The following is a 21,138-nucleotide window of genomic DNA, read 5'->3' on the forward strand; positions in this document are numbered from 1 at the left end:
TGGTATATTATCCCTTCACCCACAGCAATACACTCACATTGTGCTGTATAATTAACTACAAATATGGTGAAATGGCACGGTCACTGATGATGTAATCAGAGTTTTCTTTTCAATATTACAAGAGATTTGGAACTCTCAATGACTTAGTGTCAGAATTAGATCCAGGGATTTCAGGATGCCACTTGGGGCTCCAACTTTGTAAGCCCACCCCCAGCAACACCTCTGTTTGTTTCGTGGAAGAGATTTAGGAAGTACCAAGCATGTTGACCTTAGTGTTAACTTTAAGTTCCTCATTGGTAGTGCGGCACTAGAAATAATTACATTTAAATTAGGAATAATGCAACTTCATTGTTACCGAAGAAGTAAATTAACTTTTGTAGCTTCCCTAAATTGCTTTCTCTCCAGAAATTACCCAACCCCGTGGTTTTTTGTTTCTGTCACAATATCAGCCCTCTTTCTCTTATAAAGCCACTCTGAACTCAGGGTCTCTAAACCAAGAGGAGACACGGTGAGTATCACATTTTTATTTTTATTTTTGCAAAGCATAAATGAATTTTACATTTAATCTTACCTAGAAAATAACAGTTATCAGTTCATGAGCAAGTGTCTAATTTTGCCATTTATTATAATTACTACAAATATTGCTAATATTCTCTACCAATGGCAGATGTTTATTTTTTGTTTTGTAAGTTATGGCCACTCAAAACCAATTTGCAAATTTAGCCCCAAATAGCCAAGTTGGAGATATTTTTCCTTTTCAATTATTTGGTCTATATTTTGCAAGGTGGATGTCAATTTTTATATTTTTAACAGGTTTTTTTTTAACTCTTTCCCTTCTGTTTCTAAGATGGCTTCCATGCAGATCGTGTTCGGCCTTCTTTTGATTTCAGAACTTGCGCACATCAGTACAGCTTCCTTCTATGGTAAATTGATGCTTTTTTTTTTTTAATGCAGAAAAAGGATATTAAAAGGAAATGTGTGAATTGTCACAAATCAAATAAATGTAAAATTTCAGGAAAAAGTTGCTAGCCGAATGGGAAGAATGTCAAGGTTAGCTATATTTTTGAGCCTGAATTTTGAAATGAATTTAGAATTTCTGACAATATTACATAAATGGGTTTCAGACTGATTTAAAGTTTTGATATAAAACACATAAAAAGAACAACAACTATCCCTTTCGGAGATAGTAAGTGATACTCTAAAGTACCTGAATTATAGAAGCAGCTCAACACAAAAAGTGGAATACCCTAATCCACAGTGAAGTGCAAAATTCAAAAAAAGAGGTATAGACAATATACCAACAAGTGGAGCACTACAATAAATATAGATAATAAGGGGGTACACTCACCCCAACAGTACAGTGACAACCTTGAAAAAATATATCCAAATGTACATACAAAACAAAACAGCAAAAAAGAAAATATAGTGCAGATGATTTACAGAAATGGAAATGAATAATGATAACAAATGGCTTAAACCACTCACATGGATTGGAGCCTATAATCTATTGGCTCCGTAAGTAGCTCCTTTTTGCTTTTGAGGCAGCAACACACCCCTTTGTCCCAAACGGTGTTCTTCCGGGGATATAGAGCAAGCAGAAAGAAAGAAACCAAATAGGTGGTATTGTACGGAAAGTGGATATAAATATAATGAGGTGATAATGGTTGTGCTCACCTTAGACAGAGCCTTAGACAGAGGTTGGATGGCAGTATGCTAATTTGGTCGGGATAGCATTCCCCACATAAGATTCCTGGAGGCTAGAAAGGACTTTATGGACTAATATAAATCAATATAAGAAATTATTGTTTATTATGAAAATAAAAAATAATAATAAAAACAATGCTAAACTTTTCAAAAGCATATATATATATAAAATGGAAAAAGTCCAAGTGTAAAAGTCCAGAATCCAGCTAAACGCGTTTCACTCTTCTATGAGCTTCCTCAGTAGCTGTAAAGTAGCCTCAGGAATCTTCTGCTTTATGGATCCTCCCTTTGGGGTCACTGGATGTATAATTGTCCAATCATAAAATCAAAACTTTTCATTATGGCTCATGTGATCAAATCACCTGTAGTGAAAAAGCTCACATTGGCTAAATTGCCTGTCAATCAAAAGAAGAGCTTAATTGGAGAAAAAAATCATTTGATTTTATGATTGGACAATTATACATCTAGTGACCCCAAAGGGAGGATCCATATGAATTTTGAACACTTATAAAGCAGAAGATTCCTGAGGCTACTTTACAGCTACTGAGGAAGCTCATACAAGAGTGAAACGCGTTTAGCTGGATTCTGGACTTTTACACTTGGACTTTTTCCATTTTATATATATGCTTTTGAAAAGTTTAGCATTGTTTTTATTATTATTTTTTATTTTCATAATGAACAATAATTTCTTATATTGATTTATATTAGTCCATATGCAAAATAATTTTGACACTAAAGGTGAAGAGGCACTGCTCAAGTGTGCTTACAATGTTAAAGGGACACTATAGTCACCCAGACCACTTCAGCTCAATGAAGTGGTCTGGGTGTTAGGTCCCTCTAGGGTTAACCCTGCCTGATGTAAACATAGCAGTTTCTGAGAAACTGCTATGTTTACATCTGGGGTTAAGCCAGCCTCTAGTGGCTGTCTTCCGGACAGCCACAAGAGGCGCATCGGCAATGATTGAGGCATATTATGCCTCAATCACGCAGAGCATCCATAGGAAATCATTGAAAAATGCTTTCCTACGGACACTTTGAATGCATGTGCGGCAGTGCGGCGAATGCGCATTCGGCGCTGGTGACATCAGACAAGGATGCTGACATTGACGGGGGAGGAGAGGTTAGGGAGCCCGGCGGGGGAAAAGGGTGAGTAGCTGAAGGGGTTTTAACCCCTTCAGCGCCACGGGAGGGGGACCTTGAGGTTGGGGGCACCGTCAGGGTACTATAGTGTCAGGAAAACCAAGCACTATAGTGTCCCTTTAAATTATCTGCATCACATACCCTGGCACGCTGTTATAAATCTTTTAATTTTTTTGCTATCATCTAGATGGGGCTGAGGAATTGGACAATGATGTGATTCTTAGCGCTGCCGTAGAAGCAAAGAAGCTTGTAGATACGGCTTACAAACACACCCGTGAACTGTACGTACCCAGTAACCTTGTTGGTGTCTTTGTGAACAATATTGGGGCTCTTGAGTGATCTTTGGGATGGATAATGCTTGTGTGAAATAAGGCACACTAACATAACCTTGGATGTCATTTTCACAGAAAACCTCAGCATCCTGGCCACACTATATTGATGGATGCCAAAAATTGCTAAATGTAACAGTCTGTAGTTGTGCATTAAATGGAGATGATTACAGCCAGTTTGACCACCTCAGGGATCGCAGCATTGTGAATTATTATGAAATTAATACATATTATTTAATATCTGTATTTAGTGCATATTCTAGCTTAACTGTCACTGGTTTGGTCGGGAAGGGGTGCTGACCAGTGCATCAACTTCTATAGGGTGGAACCCAGAATGCAAAGAAACCAATATACACACAAATCAAGGCAAAAAATAAGTGTATTGATATGTAAGGAAGTAAGTTAAATGAAATACAAACACAGATAACTGAATGTAGCAGAAGGGCCTCTGGAATATTATTAGTATTTATAACGTACCAAAAAGTTCCTTGCGCTGTAGGGAAACTTAGGACAATAGGACCAAACCAACAACATTAACATTAATGAACTGGCAGACAGGAAGGGTGAGGCTCAACTAAATAGGAAGAAGTTAATAATCTCAAAGTAAGGCCAGCTGGGAACAGTGCGAGATCTCAGTCTGGGTACAGCAGCCTGGAATAGTACCACCGACAGGTAGTGGCATTGTGAGGTACCGCACCATACTGAAAATAAACCAAATCGTGACATTACCTTGGTCCAACAAGGGTGGCCATATTTAGTGCTTGTTATTCGGAAGCGACACATGTCTGTGAAATCCATGCACTATTGGAAGGCGTAAATTTAGACTTTTAGATACCATGGGCTGGCAAATAATTTCAGGACTCATTAATGCAAACTAGTTTCAGATTACCTGTACAGTGTTCGTTTGGATAAGTTGTGCTTCTGACCAAAGGGGATATAAACATGGCCGCCCCACAGTGCCAGCCCATGCACAGAACGGAGGTATTCTACTTTATTATTACAAAATAATGCACACAAATTATAATGCATCTCATGTTTTATTTTAAATAGCAATAATGAAAATGATGCCAGTATTCCTTTGAAGAGTATGGTACACAGCAGTGATATATTATTGTATTGCAATGTACAGCACAGACTGTACTTTCTCTGACTGTTCTCAAATCATTCCCTACTAAAGGAACCCAGATCAATTCATCTCAATAGAGTGGTTTGGGTGTAGTTGTCCTCTAGTTTTAACTCAACAATGTAAAACATGTCATTTAGTAGATAAGGCAATGATTACATTACATGGTTAAACACACCTCTAGTGACTATCTTCCTTTGACAGCCACTAGAGGCACGTCTGATGTGAAAACCAGGTCAAACTCAGTTCTCACAGCTAGCCTCTATTTCATTGGAGGAGCGCAGCGCTGGGCACGCATTCACTTTTTGTCCCCAATGCTCCTCTATGACGAGCAATGGATTGGATGGAAAAAACAATTGGGTGAAGCTTGCAGGAGGCGGATCGAGTGGCAGATTGAGTGTCTGTAGGGACTGGATCTTGGTGCTGGGGGAAAAATGGTGAGTTAAATCTTTTTTTTTCTTCTCATTTTTGGAGGGGTACCTTAAGATAAATGCAGAGGAGAATGCTATAGTGTTAGGAACACAGGTTTGTATTACATAGGAGTGTTCCTTTAATACTGAAAGACCCTCTTATCAATCTCGAGCAGCTGCCAACACATTCTGCACAGACTAAGATCTAGGTCAGGGATAGGCAACCTTCGGCACTCCAGATGTTGTGGACTACATCCCCCATAATGCTCTTACACCCATAATGCTGGCAAAGCATCATGGGAGGTGTATTCCTAAACATCTGGAGTGCCGAAGGTTGCCTATGCCTGATCTAGATTCTGAGGATGCACAGACTATATCTAAAGTCACATAAACCAAACACTAAAGTGTGCTGTGTCTTTAAGACTTAAGTGTCATATATCTTCATATGTCATCATATCTAAAGTCAGGTTACAGGATTCTTGCATAGACCATATCTAAAGTTAGGCTACGGTTTCACTAAACATTTATTCATTTGTACAGTTATATAAAATATTCTCAAGGTTTCCTTCTAAGAAAAATAACAGTTTGTGACTTCAACAGCAACAGGATCACAAACCAACCAGTCTTATATGTTCTGTTTATAATATGTTTCATTATATACAGTCATCATTAAAGTAAAACATAAAGAAATTAATGTATGTATATATATTTCTAGTCTCAAGGAGCGCCTTAAAAGTAAAAATGTCAGTCCACATGAAGTCATGGCATTCTTCAAACAACCCGTGGCCATCAGTCGAACACATATCCGTTCTGCTGACTACATGCAGACCACCCTTCAACTTCTGGCGGAGAAGGTTCACAGCATCTACAAAAACCCTTTTAACATCTCAGGTACACTATTATTATAATGCTTTATTATTCTATTATTTAAAATAGGGGAGATACACTAAATCAAGGACCAGCAAGCTATCACACGTGTGCCAGGACCCATATCAGGACTGTCCTACTAAAATCAGGATAGTTGGGAGACATGGTATTTTGTTAGCATAGTTATCTGTTATTAAATGAGATCTCACAAAATTGAAAATAGCTGCACAATAAAATTTCTCGAAAACACAACAACCTCCACAGCTTGTAATAGCGAGTAATTAAGGTGTGTGGCACCCAATTGACAACAGACAAAAAGCCCTTTTCAAAAACAATAGTGGAGGTGCCAGGTCAATTATGGAGGCGCCAGCAAGATAACCAGTACAGTGAGCTGTAGTGATTGCGGTGTTAGGAGTGTTCCTTTAACCCCTTAAGGACACATGACATGTGTGACACGTCATGATTCCCTTTTATTCCAGAAGTTTGGTCCTTAAGGGGTTAAAGAGTTATTTACTAAATTGTGAATTATGACCTTAGATTTGAAATTCACTTTGAGAACTCTGCTTGTGTTATACTTACTGCCAGAGTTACCAGAGTGGTTTATAACCAGATATAGCTGTTTGCTTAAAATGCCTAAAAACTTAAAATAAGAAAAAAGTAGTTACTATAAAATAAGCTAATTTTTAAACCCCTTAAGGACCAAACTTCTGGAATAAAAGGGAATCATGACATGTCACACATGTCATGTGTCCTTAAGGGGTTAAGCGGCTACTTAAACTTAAAGGGGGACTGCCACTGCAGTTTTAACATGATGTTTCAAGTTACCTTCCTAAATTAATAGATCAGAAAATGACCTTACTAGCGCACTTGGAGATAAATAAAACACAATTTATTGTGAAAAATTCAATGTAAAAGAAATCACTGATACATAAAAATGTCCTGTCCGAACACAGAAAGCAACCACTTTCAATCACAATTAAAAAGAAAAATAAAAATAAAAAAAACAATCGCTTATGCAAAAAAAAAAAATTATGTCCTGCTCGGACTATTTAAGTAAAAGCCATAAAAAGAGTCCAGACCTTATTCAGATGCTCGGCGTCCCGAGTCAGAATATATGATGTTGAAAAAAATGTTGAATAAAAGTCCTTTTGTAATCCGAGTTAAGGCTTGTAGTGATGGGAGTCAGACCTCTCCAGACGCGTTTCTCCGCTCCTGCGGCTTTATCAATGGATGAGGTCTGTCTGAGTGCGTTCACTTATATAGCAGCTTGCCGATATCAATTTCGTCAGAGTAAATTCCTCACAGATACAAAATTTAACTTCCGTTTAACTTATTGGTCGCAATGTATCAAAATACAATAACTATTAAATCTCATTACTTGTTATAACCGGCAAGTATCGTTTTAACAATCTGTTGATTAGCGTTGCTATAGTAACGCCCGCCCAGGCAGATTTAAATGTAACTGCCGTTTTTATGTGCTCGGGCAGAAGATAGCAGAATATTCATACACGCTAATATTTAGAAAAATAAAATAAAGTAAAATTGTATTCAGTTTTGGTACTATATAACTAAACGGTTCAATAATAATGGCATTGCATAAAATAAAATAAAAATAAAAATCTTATTGTTGATTTGTCATGGAGGTTTTGCATTTATGATGTTATATTGGTTACCGATGTTATACTAGATGGGAGTTTTGCATTTATGATGTTATATTGGTTACCGATGTTATACTAGATGAGCTTCACTGTAACTTAAATTTTCAGTCTCTTGTGTCAAAAATTGGAAATAAGTGAAGGTTATTTATATCTGAGCAGAATTACACTCGCATCTAAAATGTAAATGTTCATATACCCAGATTCGAGAAATATATTTAATTTAAACAACGGCAATATTAAAAAAAAAAAAAAAAAAAAAAAAAAAAAATTATTTTTATAAAAAAATTTTAAAATAATTTTTATGCCCTTATTTTTCCTTCCGTTGTTATAGCAGCATTTTCCTCAGCAGATTTCAACTTCTTATTACATATTGTTAGAAAAATTGTGAATTACTTTCATTAATTTTACTTTCGTGGTTCTAATAACATACTATCGTTTCTATGGTAACGTCTACCTTAGCAGGTTTAAATATCCCTAATAGAACAGGGAAATATATCATGAATTCTGTTACTGTATAATTGTGAATGTATTAGTGTAATCCAGAATTCAAATATCTATAAATAATATACAAAAATCCTGGTAATTCGAACCTACTAATTGCCATAATTATATATACTTAGAGCCCTTTCTTTCAGTGGTTCATAAAAATATACCACATTTTAAAATAACCATTGGATTTTAGAAGGAAGATTTATCCCAAAAAGTGGCATAACTCAAACTCAGCATTTAGGCCCTTTGGCTGTAGTGTGTCTAATTGGTATATCCATTTCATCTCGGCTATGCCAAGTTGTTTGGTATGGTCTCCTCCTCTCCAGTTTTTATTCACTTTACATATTCCTTTAAAATTTAGAAGGCTCATATCTGAATTATGTTTTTGTGCAAAGTGGGCAGAAACTGAGTGTTGCAAATATCCTTTTTTTATATTCAGCATATGTTCTCTAATTCTGACATACAGTTGCCTCTTTGTTCTTCCCACATACTGGAGTCCACATGGGCACTCCAATACGTATATAACATTGGTGCTGTGGCAGGTGATATAATCTTTTATTTTGAAAGATTCCGTCTTAGTCTTACAGTTATTTTTGAATACTTCACATATTCCTTTTGCTTGTTTGTACCTGCTTCCTTTGCATGCAATGCAGTCCAAGCAGTGGAAGAAACCCTTCTTTTTAGATGTAACCAGGGCGTGTTTACCTTTTAGATGTTTGTTTGTTAATTTCCTTCTTAAGTTCGGTGCACCTCTGAAGATAATCTTAGGTTTTTCCGGTAAACTGCTTGCCAGAATTTTGTCTTTCCTCAGTAAGTGCCAATGTCTCGTCAATATCCTTTTCAGTTTTAGATTTTCTTTATTATAATTCAGTATGATTGCTGGGAATTCTCCGCCTGCTTTTGGTGTTTGTGGTTTATTCTTATTTTCTAAGAGTTTAGTTCGATCTAAGTTGTCGACTCTGCATAATGCTTCTTCTATTTCAGGGGTAGGCAACCTACGGCACTAGTGCCATGCACGGCACCCGAGGTGTCTTTGCACGGCACTCAAGGCTGCTAGAGCCAAACACTCTCTGGCCTATCAGGAGTCCCAGTAAAACTTCAGATATATGCCAATACGAAGAGGTGGTGAAGGACAATCCTCAATTTATGCATTGTAGCACATAGAGGAAGTGATCTCAGATCACTTCCTCCCAGCACTTGTGAATGGGAATTCCTACTGTAGTAGAGCAGCCCTCGACAGCTATCACAGCTCCTGTTCTTGACCTGTACCTGGCCAGCCTGGTCCCCAATGGAAAAGAAATACACAGACATGCAGAATAACCCTCCCCTCATACAAATAATATGAACAGCCCCCACACACACGCAATCCTCACAAATGCAACACCACTAACAATCCACATACATGCACACAACCCCACATGCAGCCTCTCACATGCAATACCCAAAACAGCCCCCCCACACACTACCAAACACACAATTTGACATATCCATCCACACACAATTTCACAAGCAGCCCTCATACACAGCCCACATTCATATGTATCATACACGATACCATAAACTACTCCTGAACATATATAATATAATAGCTCATATACGCACAAATACAACGATACAAAGCAATTACAGTAAAAATAACACAAGCAGAATACGGCAGCATACACACCTCAATTTAAAAAAATAGGATCGGCACACTACGGGACATCACAATCCTATATCGGCACAGTGCTGCTAAAAGGTTGCCTATCCCTGTTCTATTTCATTGTATTTGTAATTTTTCGACAAAAATTTTTCCTTCACCATCTCCGCTTGCTCTCTATAAACTTCAGAGTCCGTGCAGTTACGCCTCAGGCGTCTAAATTCATTGTAAGGTACATTTTTAAGCCACAGTGGTAGGTGACAGCTCTCTTTAAGAATAAAACTATTCACATCTACTTCTTTAAAGTGCGTTTTTGTCTTCACTCTCCCAGAGTCTACATAGATGATAAGATCAAGGAATTCTACTTGTGTTTTGCTGCAGATGGTATTCAGTTTGACTCCCCAGGTATTCATGTTCACATAATCTAAAATCTTGTTTAGATCTTCCATTTCTCCTTCCCATATGAAGAAGACATCATCGATGTATCTTTTATAACTCAGTATGTTCTTATTCCAGGGATGTTCATTCCAGATGTAGTTATCCTCCCAATCTCCCATAAACAAGTTAGCGAAACTCGGGGCAAATTTAGTCCCCATTGCCGTTCCCTTCTTCTGGAGATAGAACTGATCTTCAAACAAAAAGTAATTATTTTTCAAAATGAAGGCAATCCCTTCTATTATGAATGAGATTTGTAGGTCTTCTAGCTCTCCATATCTCCTTAGTGCGTTACTCACGGAGTCGCATCCTTGTTGATGATCAATGATCGTGTATAATGAAGTCACATCTGTGGATACTAGGATATAGTCTTCTTGCCAGATAATGGAATCGATTTCCTTGATCATCTGAGTAGTATCCTTGAGATGTGACTTTACCTTAGACACATAAGGTTGCAGAAATGTGTCTATGTATTGTGATAGATTTGACGTAATTGAGTTGATCCCCGATATAATTGGCCTGCCCGGTGGTGAAGTTAGATCCTTGTGGATCTTAGGTAAAAAATAAAAGGTAGGGGTTCTTGGAAAAGAGATAGAAAGAAATCTGTATTCGGACTCTTTCAAAATTCCAGTGTCTCTAGCATTATCCAACATAGTCTTAAGTTTGCTCTTAACTTCATTTAGTGGATCACTTGATAATTTCCCGTATGTTTCGGGTTCTTCTAATAGTCGGGTTGCTTCTTTTAGGTAGTACTCACTTGACATGATGACTACCCCCCCCCCTTTGTCTGCTGGTTTTATGCAGATCTCAGTGTTCTCCGTTAGATCTTTTAATGCTTCTCTCTCTTTACTTGTTAAATTATTCTTTGAGTACTGGTTCTTTTTCATTTTCCTTATATCATCGGTTACTAGTTCTTCATACATTTCCATTCCGGCAGAGACCTGATTGATCGGATAAAATGTCGAGGTTGGTCTCAATTGGCTGTGTAGGAACATATTATTAGGCTCTTCTCTTACTGGGAGATCTGGCATCTGATCAAAATGTTTTTTGATGCTTAACTTTCTAATAAACCTCTTAACGTCAATGGTTGCCTCAAACTTATTTACATGCGCTGTAGGTGCGAATTTTAATCCTTTATTGAGTGCTGTAATATGATGATGTGATAATGTTATTCCTGCGAGGTTAAATATCCCTACTGGCTGTGTTTCTTGTTCTTTTTCTTGCTTGTCCATTGCTCTTCTTCCTCCTCTATTTCTTCTAAAGTGGGCTCTTTTCTTTTTGTACTTCTTGGTGTCATTGGATGGAACCATGTGGTTATTTCTCTGTTGTTCCTCCCTAAAAAAACCGCCTCTCTTGCGTTGTTATGAACCTCTACTTGCACTTCTCTTGTATTATTATGTACCTCTGTTGGTACTGGTGCGGTCTTATCTCCTACAGGAGTCTCCCCTGTTACGAAGTGTCTTCTTTCAGAGCTTATTCTCCTTTCTCTACCTTTATTTCCTCCTCCAGAGGTCTCCACATTCGCTATTTGACCTCTTCTTTCAAACGTGTTTACCCTTTCTTTGCTTCTATTATCGTATTCCTTCCTCCTGACAGAGTTAGTGTTGGGTAGCCTTCTATAGCTTCGCTCCACCTGCCCTCCTGGTTTTCTAGGGTTTGCATATTCTCTATTTTGTGTGTCCTTAATCTCCACTCTTCTTTTATCTTTCTGTGGATCTTGACTTCTTCCCATATAGTCCTCTTCTCTACTGCTCTCAGGTCTTCTCCATCCCTCGTTGGTCCGTCTTTTTTCATTTAATGGGATGTAATTGGGATTTTCTCTTTCATACTGTCTCATTGAATGTAGGTTTGGTCTTCCATTCCAATTCTGGTTTCCTTTCCCATAGGCATGTTGGTTTTGATTCTCATATACAGTTCTTTTAGATTGTTGATCTGTATTCCTTTCTTGATAGTTGTTATTCTCATAACGTGAATCATATTTCCTCTGAAAATTTCTGACTCTATCGTTTTTATAGTCATCCGTGTCACGTAGAAATTTCTTCTTCTTAGTCTTCTTTATCTCCTCCTCCAGTCTATCAACACTTTCTGCTATTTTTGCAACCCTTTCCTTTGGGTTGTCTCCTCCTTCCATGGATTCTAGAATCTTTTGTATCTCTTTAATTTCCTGATCTAATTCTTCCAACTTTTTCTTCCTACATTCAATTATAATATCCATGAACACGAATGAGCAATCTTCCATTGCCTCATACCATCTATCTTTAAGTTCTAAATACTCAATAGGAAATGCCGGGTCTTTAAATAGTCTTAATCCTCGAGGGGTTATATTATCAATAATGTACTGTTGGAGTGTGGCGACTTCCCATTTTAATTTCAGTTCCTGTTTCAACAGTCTTTCCAACTTTAAAAATAGGAAATTCCTGTTGTGTTTTGTGGAATATTCTTGAAGTATATCTATTCCAAAACATCGGGTAGCATTAGTATCTACTTTTAATCTTAATGCGTTAATATCCATAATATTAACCTGCTGCTCAACACTAGTTAGGTTTAACTAATACAAATACAGAAAAATATATATAATAAGTGGAGCGCTGATTAAATGAATGTGCAAGGGGTTTAGCTAAATAGGGTACCTAACTACCTATAAAATATAGTACAGAAACATAAATATATAACCCCTACTAAAGTAATAGATCAGAAAATGACCTTACTAGCGCACTTGGAGATAAATAAAACACAATTTATTGTGAAAAATTCAATGTAAAAGAAATCACTGATACATAAAAATGTCCTGTCCGAACACAGAAAGCAACCACTTTCAATCACAATTAAAAAGAAAAATAAAAATAAAAAAAACAATCGCTTATGCAAAAAAAAAAAAAATTATGTCCTGCTCGGACTATTTAAGTAAAAGCCATAAAAAGAGTCCAGACCTTATTCAGATGCTCGGCGTCCCGAGTCAGAATATATGATGTTGAAAAAAATGTTGAATAAAAGTCCTTTTGTAATCCGAGTTAAGGCTTGTAGTGATGGGAGTCAGACCTCTCCAGACGCGTTTCTCCGCTCCTGCGGCTTTATCAATGGATGAGGTCTGTCTGAGTGCGTTCACTTATATAGCAGCTTGCCGATATCAATTTCGTCAGAGTAAATTCCTCACAGATACAAAATTTAACTTCCGTTTAACTTATTGGTCGCAATGTATCAAAATACAATAACTATTAAATCTCATTACTTGTTATAACCGGCAAGTATCGTTTTAACAATCTGTTGATTAGCGTTGCTATAGTAACGCCCGCCCAGGCAGATTTAAATGTAACTGCCGTTTTTATGTGCTCGGGCAGAAGATAGCAGAATATTCATACACGCTAATATTTAGAAAAATAAAATAAAGTAAAATTGTATTCAGTTTTGGTACTATATAACTAAACGGTTCAATAATAATGGCATTGCATAAAATAAAATAAAAATAAAAATCTTATTGTTGATTTGTCATGGAGGTTTTGCATTTATGATGTTATATTGGTTACCGATGTTATACTAGATGGGAGTTTTGCATTTATGATGTTATATTGGTTACCGATGTTATACTAGATGAGCTTCACTGTAACTTAAATTTTCAGTCTCTTGTGTCAAAAATTGGAAATAAGTGAAGGTTATTTATATCTGAGCAGAATTACACTCGCATCTAAAATGCAAATGTTCATATACCCAGATTCGAGAAATATATTTAATTTAAACAACGGCAATATTAAAAAAAAAAAAAAAAAAAAAATTATTTTTATAAAAAATTTTCAAAATAATTTTTATGCCCTTATTTTTCCTTCCGTTGTTATAGCAGCATTTTCCTCAGCAGATTTCAACTTCTTATTACATATTGTTAGAAAAATTGTGAATTACTTTCATTAATTTTACTTTCGTGGTTCTAATAACATACTATCGTTTCTATGGTAACGTCTACCTTAGCAGGTTTAAATATCCCTAATAGAACAGGGAAATATATCATGAATTCTGTTACTGTATAATTGTGAATGTATTAGTGTAATCCAGAATTCAAATATCTATAAATAATATACAAAAATCCTGGTAATTCGAACCTACTAATTGCCATAATTATATATACTTAGAGCCCTTTCTTTCAGTGGTTCATAAAAATATACCACATTTTAAAATAACCATTGGATTTTAGAAGGAAGATTTATCCCAAAAAGTGGCATAACTCAAACTCAGCATTTAGGCCCTTTGGCTGTAGTGTGTCTAATTGGTATATCCATTTCATCTCGGCTATGCCAAGTTGTTTGGTATGGTCTCCTCCTCTCCAGTTTTTATTCACTTTACATATTCCTTTAAAATTTAGAAGGCTCATATCTGAATTATGTTTTTGTGCAAAGTGGGCAGAAACTGAGTGTTGCAAATATCCTTTTTTTATATTCAGCATATGTTCTCTAATTCTGACATACAGTTGCCTCTTTGTTCTTCCCACATACTGGAGTCCACATGGGCACTCCAATACGTATATAACATTGGTGCTGTGGCAGGTGATATAATCTTTTATTTTGAAAGATTCCGTCTTAGTCTTACAGTTATTTTTTTTTTTTTTTTTTTTTTTTTTTTTTAAATTCTTTATTTTGGTTGTGCACGGAATGAACAAACAGCCGGCGTGTGCCACAACAGCGACATCCGGTAGAATAGGTAAACATTGGTATGACATGTTATGGCATTTGATACACAGGCACATTTTTATAGTATTCAAAAACAGTAGTTCAGGTTCACGCTTGGTTTTAAATATGGTAGCATATTGCCCATGTCATGTCTTACAGTTATTTTTGAATACTTCACATATTCCTTTTGCTTGTTTGTACCTGCTTCCTTTGCATGCAATGCAGTCCAAGCAGTGGAAGAAACCCTTCTTTTTAGATGTAACCAGGGCGTGTTTACCTTTTAGATGTTTGTTTGTTAATTTCCTTCTTAAGTTCGGTGCACCTCTGAAGATAATCTTAGGTTTTTCCGGTAAACTGCTTGCCAGAATTTTGTCTTTCCTCAGTAAGTGCCAATGTCTCGTCAATATCCTTTTCAGTTTTAGATTTTCTTTATTATAATTCAGTATGATTGCTGGGAATTCTCCGCCTGCTTTTGGTGTTTGTGGTTTATTCTTATTTTCTAAGAGTTTAGTTCGATCTAAGTTGTCGACTCTGCATAATGCTTCTTCTATTTCATTGTATTTGTAATTTTTCGACAAAAAAAATGAAATTGGAATGAACATCCCTGGAATAAGAACATACTGAGTTATAAAAGATACATCGATGATGTCTTCTTCATATGGGAAGGAGAAATGGAAGATCTAAACAAGTTTTTAGATTATGTGAACATGAATACCTGGGGAGTCAAACTGAATACCATCTGCAGCAAAACACAAGTAGAATTCCTTGATCTTATCATCTATGTAGACTCTGGGAGAGTGAAGACAAAAACGCACTTTAAAGAAGTAGATGTGAATAGTTTTATTCTTAAAGAGAGCTGTCACCTACCACTGTGGCTTAAAAATGTACCTTACAATGAATTTAGACGCCTGAGGCGTAACTGCACGGACTCTGAAGTTTATAGAGAGCAAGCGGAGATGGTGAAGGAAAAATTTTTGTCGAAAAATTACAAATACAATGAAATAGAAGAAGCATTATGCAGAGTCGACAACTTAGATCGAACTAAACTCTTAGAAAATAAGAATAAACCACAAACACCAAAAGCAGGCGGAGAATTCCCAGCAATCATACTGAATTATAATAAAGAAAATCTAAAACTGAAAAGGATATTGACGAGACATTGGCACTTACTGAGGAAAGACAAAATTCTGGCAAGCAGTTTACCGGAAAAACCTAAGATTATCTTCAGAGGTGCACCGAACTTAAGAAGGAAATTAACAAACAAACATCTAAAAGGTAAACACGCCCTGGTTACATCTAAAAAGAAGGGTTTCTTCCACTGCTTGGACTGCATTGCATGCAAAGGAAGCAGGTACAAACAAGCAAAAGGAATATGTGAAGTATTCAAAAATAACTGTAAGACTAAGACGGAATCTTTCAAAATAAAAGATTATATCACCTGCCACAGCACCAATGTTATATACGTATTGGAGTGCCCATGTGGACTCCAGTATGTGGGAAGAACAAAGAGGCAACTGTATGTCAGAATTAGAGAACATATGCTGAATATAAAAAAAGGATATTTGCAACACTCAGTTTCTGCCCACTTTGCACAAAAACATAATTCAGATATGAGCCTTCTAAATTTTAAAGGAATATGTAAAGTGAATAAAAACTGGAGAGGAGGAGACCATACCAAACAACTTGGCATAGCCGAGATGAAATGGATATACCAATTAGACACACTACAGCCAAAGGGCCTAAATGCTGAGTTTGAGTTATGCCACTTTTTGGGATAAATCTTCCTTCTAAAATCCAATGGTTATTTTAAAATGTGGTATATTTTTATGAACCACTGAAAGAAAGGGCTCTAAGTATATATAATTATGGCAATTAGTAGGTTCGAATTACCAGGATTTTTGTATATTATTTATAGATATTTGAATTCTGGATTACACTAATACATTCACAATTATACAGTAACAGAATTCATGATATATTTCCCTGTTCTATTAGGGATATTTAAACCTGCTAAGGTAGACGTTACCATAGAAACGATAGTATGTTATTAGAACCACGAAAGTAAAATTAATGAAAGTAATTCACAATTTTTCTAACAATATGTAATAAGAAGTTGAAATCTGCTGAGGAAAATGCTGCTATAACAACGGAAGGAAAAATAAGGGCATAAAAATTATTTTGAAAATTTTTTATAAAAATACATTTTTTTTTTTTTTTTTTTTTTTTTTTTTTTTAATATTGCCGTTGTTTAAATTAAATATATTTCTCGAATCTGGGTATATGAACATTTGCATTTTAGATGCGAGTGTAATTCTGCTCAGATATAAATAACCTTCACTTATTTCCAATTTTTGACACAAGAGACTGAAAATTTAAGTTACAGTGAAGCTCATCTAGTATAACATCGGTAACCAATATAACATCATAAATGCAAAACTCCCATCTAGTATAACATCGGTAACCAATATAACATCATAAATGCAAAACCTCCATGACAAATCAACAATAAGATTTTTATTTTTATTTTATTTTATGCAATGCCATTATTATTGAACCGTTTAGTTATATAGTACCAAAACTGAATACAATTTTACTTTATTTTATTTTTCTAAATATTAGCGTGTATGAATATTCTGCTATCTTCTGCCCGAGCACATAAAAACGGCAGTTACATTTAAATCTGCCTGGGCGGGCGTTACTATAGCAACGCTAATCAACAGATTGTTAAAACGATACTTGCCGGTTATAACAAGTAATGAGATTTAATAGTTATTGTATTTTGATACATTGCGACCAATAAGTTAAACGGAAGTTAAATTTTGTATCTGTGAGGAATTTACTCTGACGAAATTGATATCGGCAAGCTGCTATATAAGTGAACGCACTCAGACAGACCTCATCCATTGATAAAGCCGCAGGAGCGGAGAAACGCGTCTGGAGAGGTCTGACTCCCATCACTACAAGCCTTAACTCGGATTACAAAAGGACTTTTATTCAACATTTTTTTCAACATCATATATTCTGACTCGGGACGCCGAGCATCTGAATAAGGTCTGGACTCTTTTTATGGCTTTTACTTAAATAGTCCGAGCAGGACATAATTTTTTTTTTTTTGCATAAGCGATTGTTTTTTTTATTTTTATTTTTCTTTTTAATTGTGATTGAAAGTGGTTGCTTTCTGTGTTCGGACAGGACATTTTTATGTATCAGTGATTTCTTTTACATTGAATTTTTCACAATAAATTGTGTTTTATTTATCTCCAAGTGCGCTAGTAAGGTCATTTTCTGATCTATTACTTTAGTAGGGGTTATATATTTATGTTTCTGTACTATATTTTATAGGTAGTTAGGTACCCTATTTAGCTAAACCCCTTGCACATTCATTTAATCAGCGCTCCACTTATTATATATATTTTTCTGTATTTGTATTAGTTAAACCTAACTAGTGTTGAGCAGCAGGTTAATATTATGGATATTAACGCATTAAGATTAAAAGTAGATACTAATGCTACCCGATGTTTTGGAATAGATATACTTCAAGAATATTCCACAAAACACAACAGGAATTTCCTATTTTTAAAGTTGGAAAGACTGTTGAAACAGGAACTGAAATTAAAATGGGAAGTCGCCACACTCCAACAGTACATTATTGATAATATAACCCCTCGAGGATTAAGACTATTTAAAGACCCGGCATTTCCTATTGAGTATTTAGAACTTAAAGATAGATGGTATGAGGCAATGGAAGATTGCTCATTCGTGTTCATGGATATTATAATTGAATGTAGGAAGAAAAAGTTGGAAGAATTAGATCAGGAAATTAAAGAGATACAAAAGATTCTAGAATCCATGGAAGGAGGAGACAACCCAAAGGAAAGGGTTGCAAAAATAGCAGAAAGTGTTGATAGACTGGAGGAGGAGATAAAGAAGACTAAGAAGAAGAAATTTCTACGTGACACGGATGACTATAAAAACGATAGAGTCAGAAATTTTCAGAGGAAATATGATTCACGTTATGAGAATAACAACTATCAAGAAAGGAATACAGATCAACAATCTAAAAGAACTGTATATGAGAATCAAAACCAACATGCCTATGGGAAAGGAAACCAGAATTGGAATGGAAGACCAAACCTACATTCAATGAGACAGTATGAAAGAGAAAATCCCAATTACATCCCATTAAATGAAAAAAGACGGACCAACGAGGGATGGAGAAGACCTGAGAGCAGTAGAGAAGAGGACTATATGGGAAGAAGTCAAGATCCACAGAAAGATAAAAGAAGAGTGGAGATTAAGGACACACAAAATAGAGAATATGCAAACCCTAGAAAACCAGGAGGGCAGGTGGAGCGAAGCTATAGAAGGCTACCCAACACTAACTCTGTCAGGAGGAAGGAATACGATAATAGAAGCAAAGAAAGGGTAAACACGTTTGAAAGAAGAGGTCAAATAGCGAATGTGGAGACCTCTGGAGGAGGAAATAAAGGTAGAGAAAGGAGAATAAGCTCTGAAAGAAGACACTTCGTAACAGGGGAGACTCCTGTAGGAGATAAGACCGCACCAGTACCAACAGAGGTACATAATAATACAAGAGAAGTGCAAGTAGAGGTTCATAACAACGCAAGAGAGGCGGTTTTTTTAGGGAGGAACAACAGAGAAATAACCACATGGTTCCATCCAATGACACCAAGAAGTACAAAAAGAAAAGAGCCCACTTTAGAAGAAATAGAGGAGGAAGAAGAGCAATGGACAAGCAAGAAAAAGAACAAGAAACACAGCCAGTAGGGATATTTAACCTCGCAGGAATAACATTATCACATCATCATATTACAGCACTCAATAAAGGATTAAAATTCGCACCTACAGCGCATGTAAATAAGTTTGAGGCAACCATTGACGTTAAGAGGTTTATTAGAAAGTTAAGCATCAAAAAACATTTTGATCAGATGCCAGATCTCCCAGTAAGAGAAGAGCCTAATAATATGTTCCTACACAGCCAATTGAGACCAACCTCGACATTTTATCCGATCAATCAGGTCTCTGCCGGAATGGAAATGTATGAAGAACTAGTAACCGATGATATAAGGAAAATGAAAAAGAACCAGTACTCAAAGAATAATTTAACAAGTAAAGAGAGAGAAGCATTAAAAGATCTAACGGAGAACACTGAGATCTGCATAAAACCAGCAGACAAAGGGGGGGGGGTAGTCATCATGTCAAGTGAGTACTACCTAAAAGAAGCAACCCGACTATTAGAAGAACCCGAAACATACGGGAAATTATCAAGTGATCCACTAAATGAAGTTAAGAGCAAACTTAAGACTATGTTGGATAATGCTAGAGACACTGGAATTTTGAAAGAGTCCGAATACAGATTTCTTTCTATCTCTTTTCCAAGAACCCCTACCTTTTATTTTTTACCTAAGATCCACAAGGATCTAACTTCACCACCGGGCAGGCCAATTATATCGGGGATCAACTCAATTACGTCAAATCTATCACAATACATAGACACATTTCTGCAACCTTATGTGTCTAAGGTAAAGTCACATCTCAAGGATACTACTCAGATGATCAAGGAAATCGATTCCATTATCTGGCAAGAAGACTATATCCTAGTATCCACAGATGTGACTTCATTATACACGATCATTGATCATCAACAAGGATGCGACTCCGTGAGTAACGCACTAAGGAGATATGGAGAGCTAGAAGACCTACAAATCTCATTCATAATAGAAGGGATTGCCTTCATTTTGAAAAATAATTACTTTTTGTTTGAAGATCAGTTCTATCTCCAGAAGAAGGGAACGGCAATGGGGACTAAATTTGCCCCGAGTTTCGCTAACTTGTTTATGGGAGATTGGGAGGATAACTACATCTGGAATGAACATCCCTGGAATAAGAACATACTGAGTTATAAAAGATACATCGATGATGTCTTCTTCATATGGGAAGGAGAAATGGAAGATCTAAACAAGTTTTTAGATTATGTGAACATGAATACCTGGGGAGTCAAACTGAATACCATCTGCAGCAAAACACAAGTAGAATTCCTTGATCTTATCATCTATGTAGACTCTGGGAGAGTGAAGACAAAAACGCACTTTAAAGAAGTAGATGTGAATAGTTTTATTCTTAAAGAGAGCTGTCACCTACCACTGTGGCTTAAAAATGTACCTTACAATGAATTTAGACGCCTGAGGCGTAACTGCACGGACTCTGAAGTTTATAGAGAGCAAGCGGAGATGGTGAAGGAAAAATTTTTGTCGAAAAATTACAAATACAATGAAATAGAAGAAGCATTATGCAGAGTCGACAACTTAGATCGAACTAAACTCTTAGAAAATAAGAATAAACCACAAACACCAAAAGCAGGCGGAGAATTCCCAGCAATCATACTGAATTATAATAAAGAAAATCTAAAACTGAAAAGGATATTGACGAGACATTGGCACTTACTGAGGAAAGACAAAATTCTGGCAAGCAGTTTACCGGAAAAACCTAAGATTATCTTCAGAGGTGCACCGAACTTAAGAAGGAAATTAACAAACAAACATCTAAAAGGTAAACACGCCCTGGTTACATCTAAAAAGAAGGGTTTCTTCCACTGCTTGGACTGCATTGCATGCAAAGGAAGCAGGTACAAACAAGCAAAAGGAATATGTGAAGTATTCAAAAATAAC

The 21,138-nt window shown here is 36.2% G+C and overlaps 1 protein-coding gene across 1 annotated transcript in view; it reads left to right on the plus strand.

Annotated features, from left to right (window-relative positions):
- Nucleotides 1-457: 457 nt before the first annotated feature.
- LOC134588129 (myeloperoxidase-like) overlaps nt 458-21,138 on the plus strand; it is a 47,570-nt gene continuing 26,889 nt past the window's right edge. The window contains exons 1-4 of the mRNA XM_063444251.1: nt 458-508; nt 848-923; nt 3,032-3,125; nt 5,422-5,597. Of these exons, the coding sequence (XP_063300321.1) occupies nt 848-923; nt 3,032-3,125; nt 5,422-5,597 (346 nt within the window). The 5' untranslated portion in view covers nt 458-508. The remainder of the gene's footprint in view (nt 509-847; nt 924-3,031; nt 3,126-5,421; nt 5,598-21,138) is intronic.

Source organism: Pelobates fuscus, chromosome 1 (genome assembly GCF_036172605.1).
Source record: "Pelobates fuscus isolate aPelFus1 chromosome 1, aPelFus1.pri, whole genome shotgun sequence".
Classification (NCBI taxonomy): Eukaryota; Metazoa; Chordata; class Amphibia; order Anura; family Pelobatidae; genus Pelobates; species Pelobates fuscus.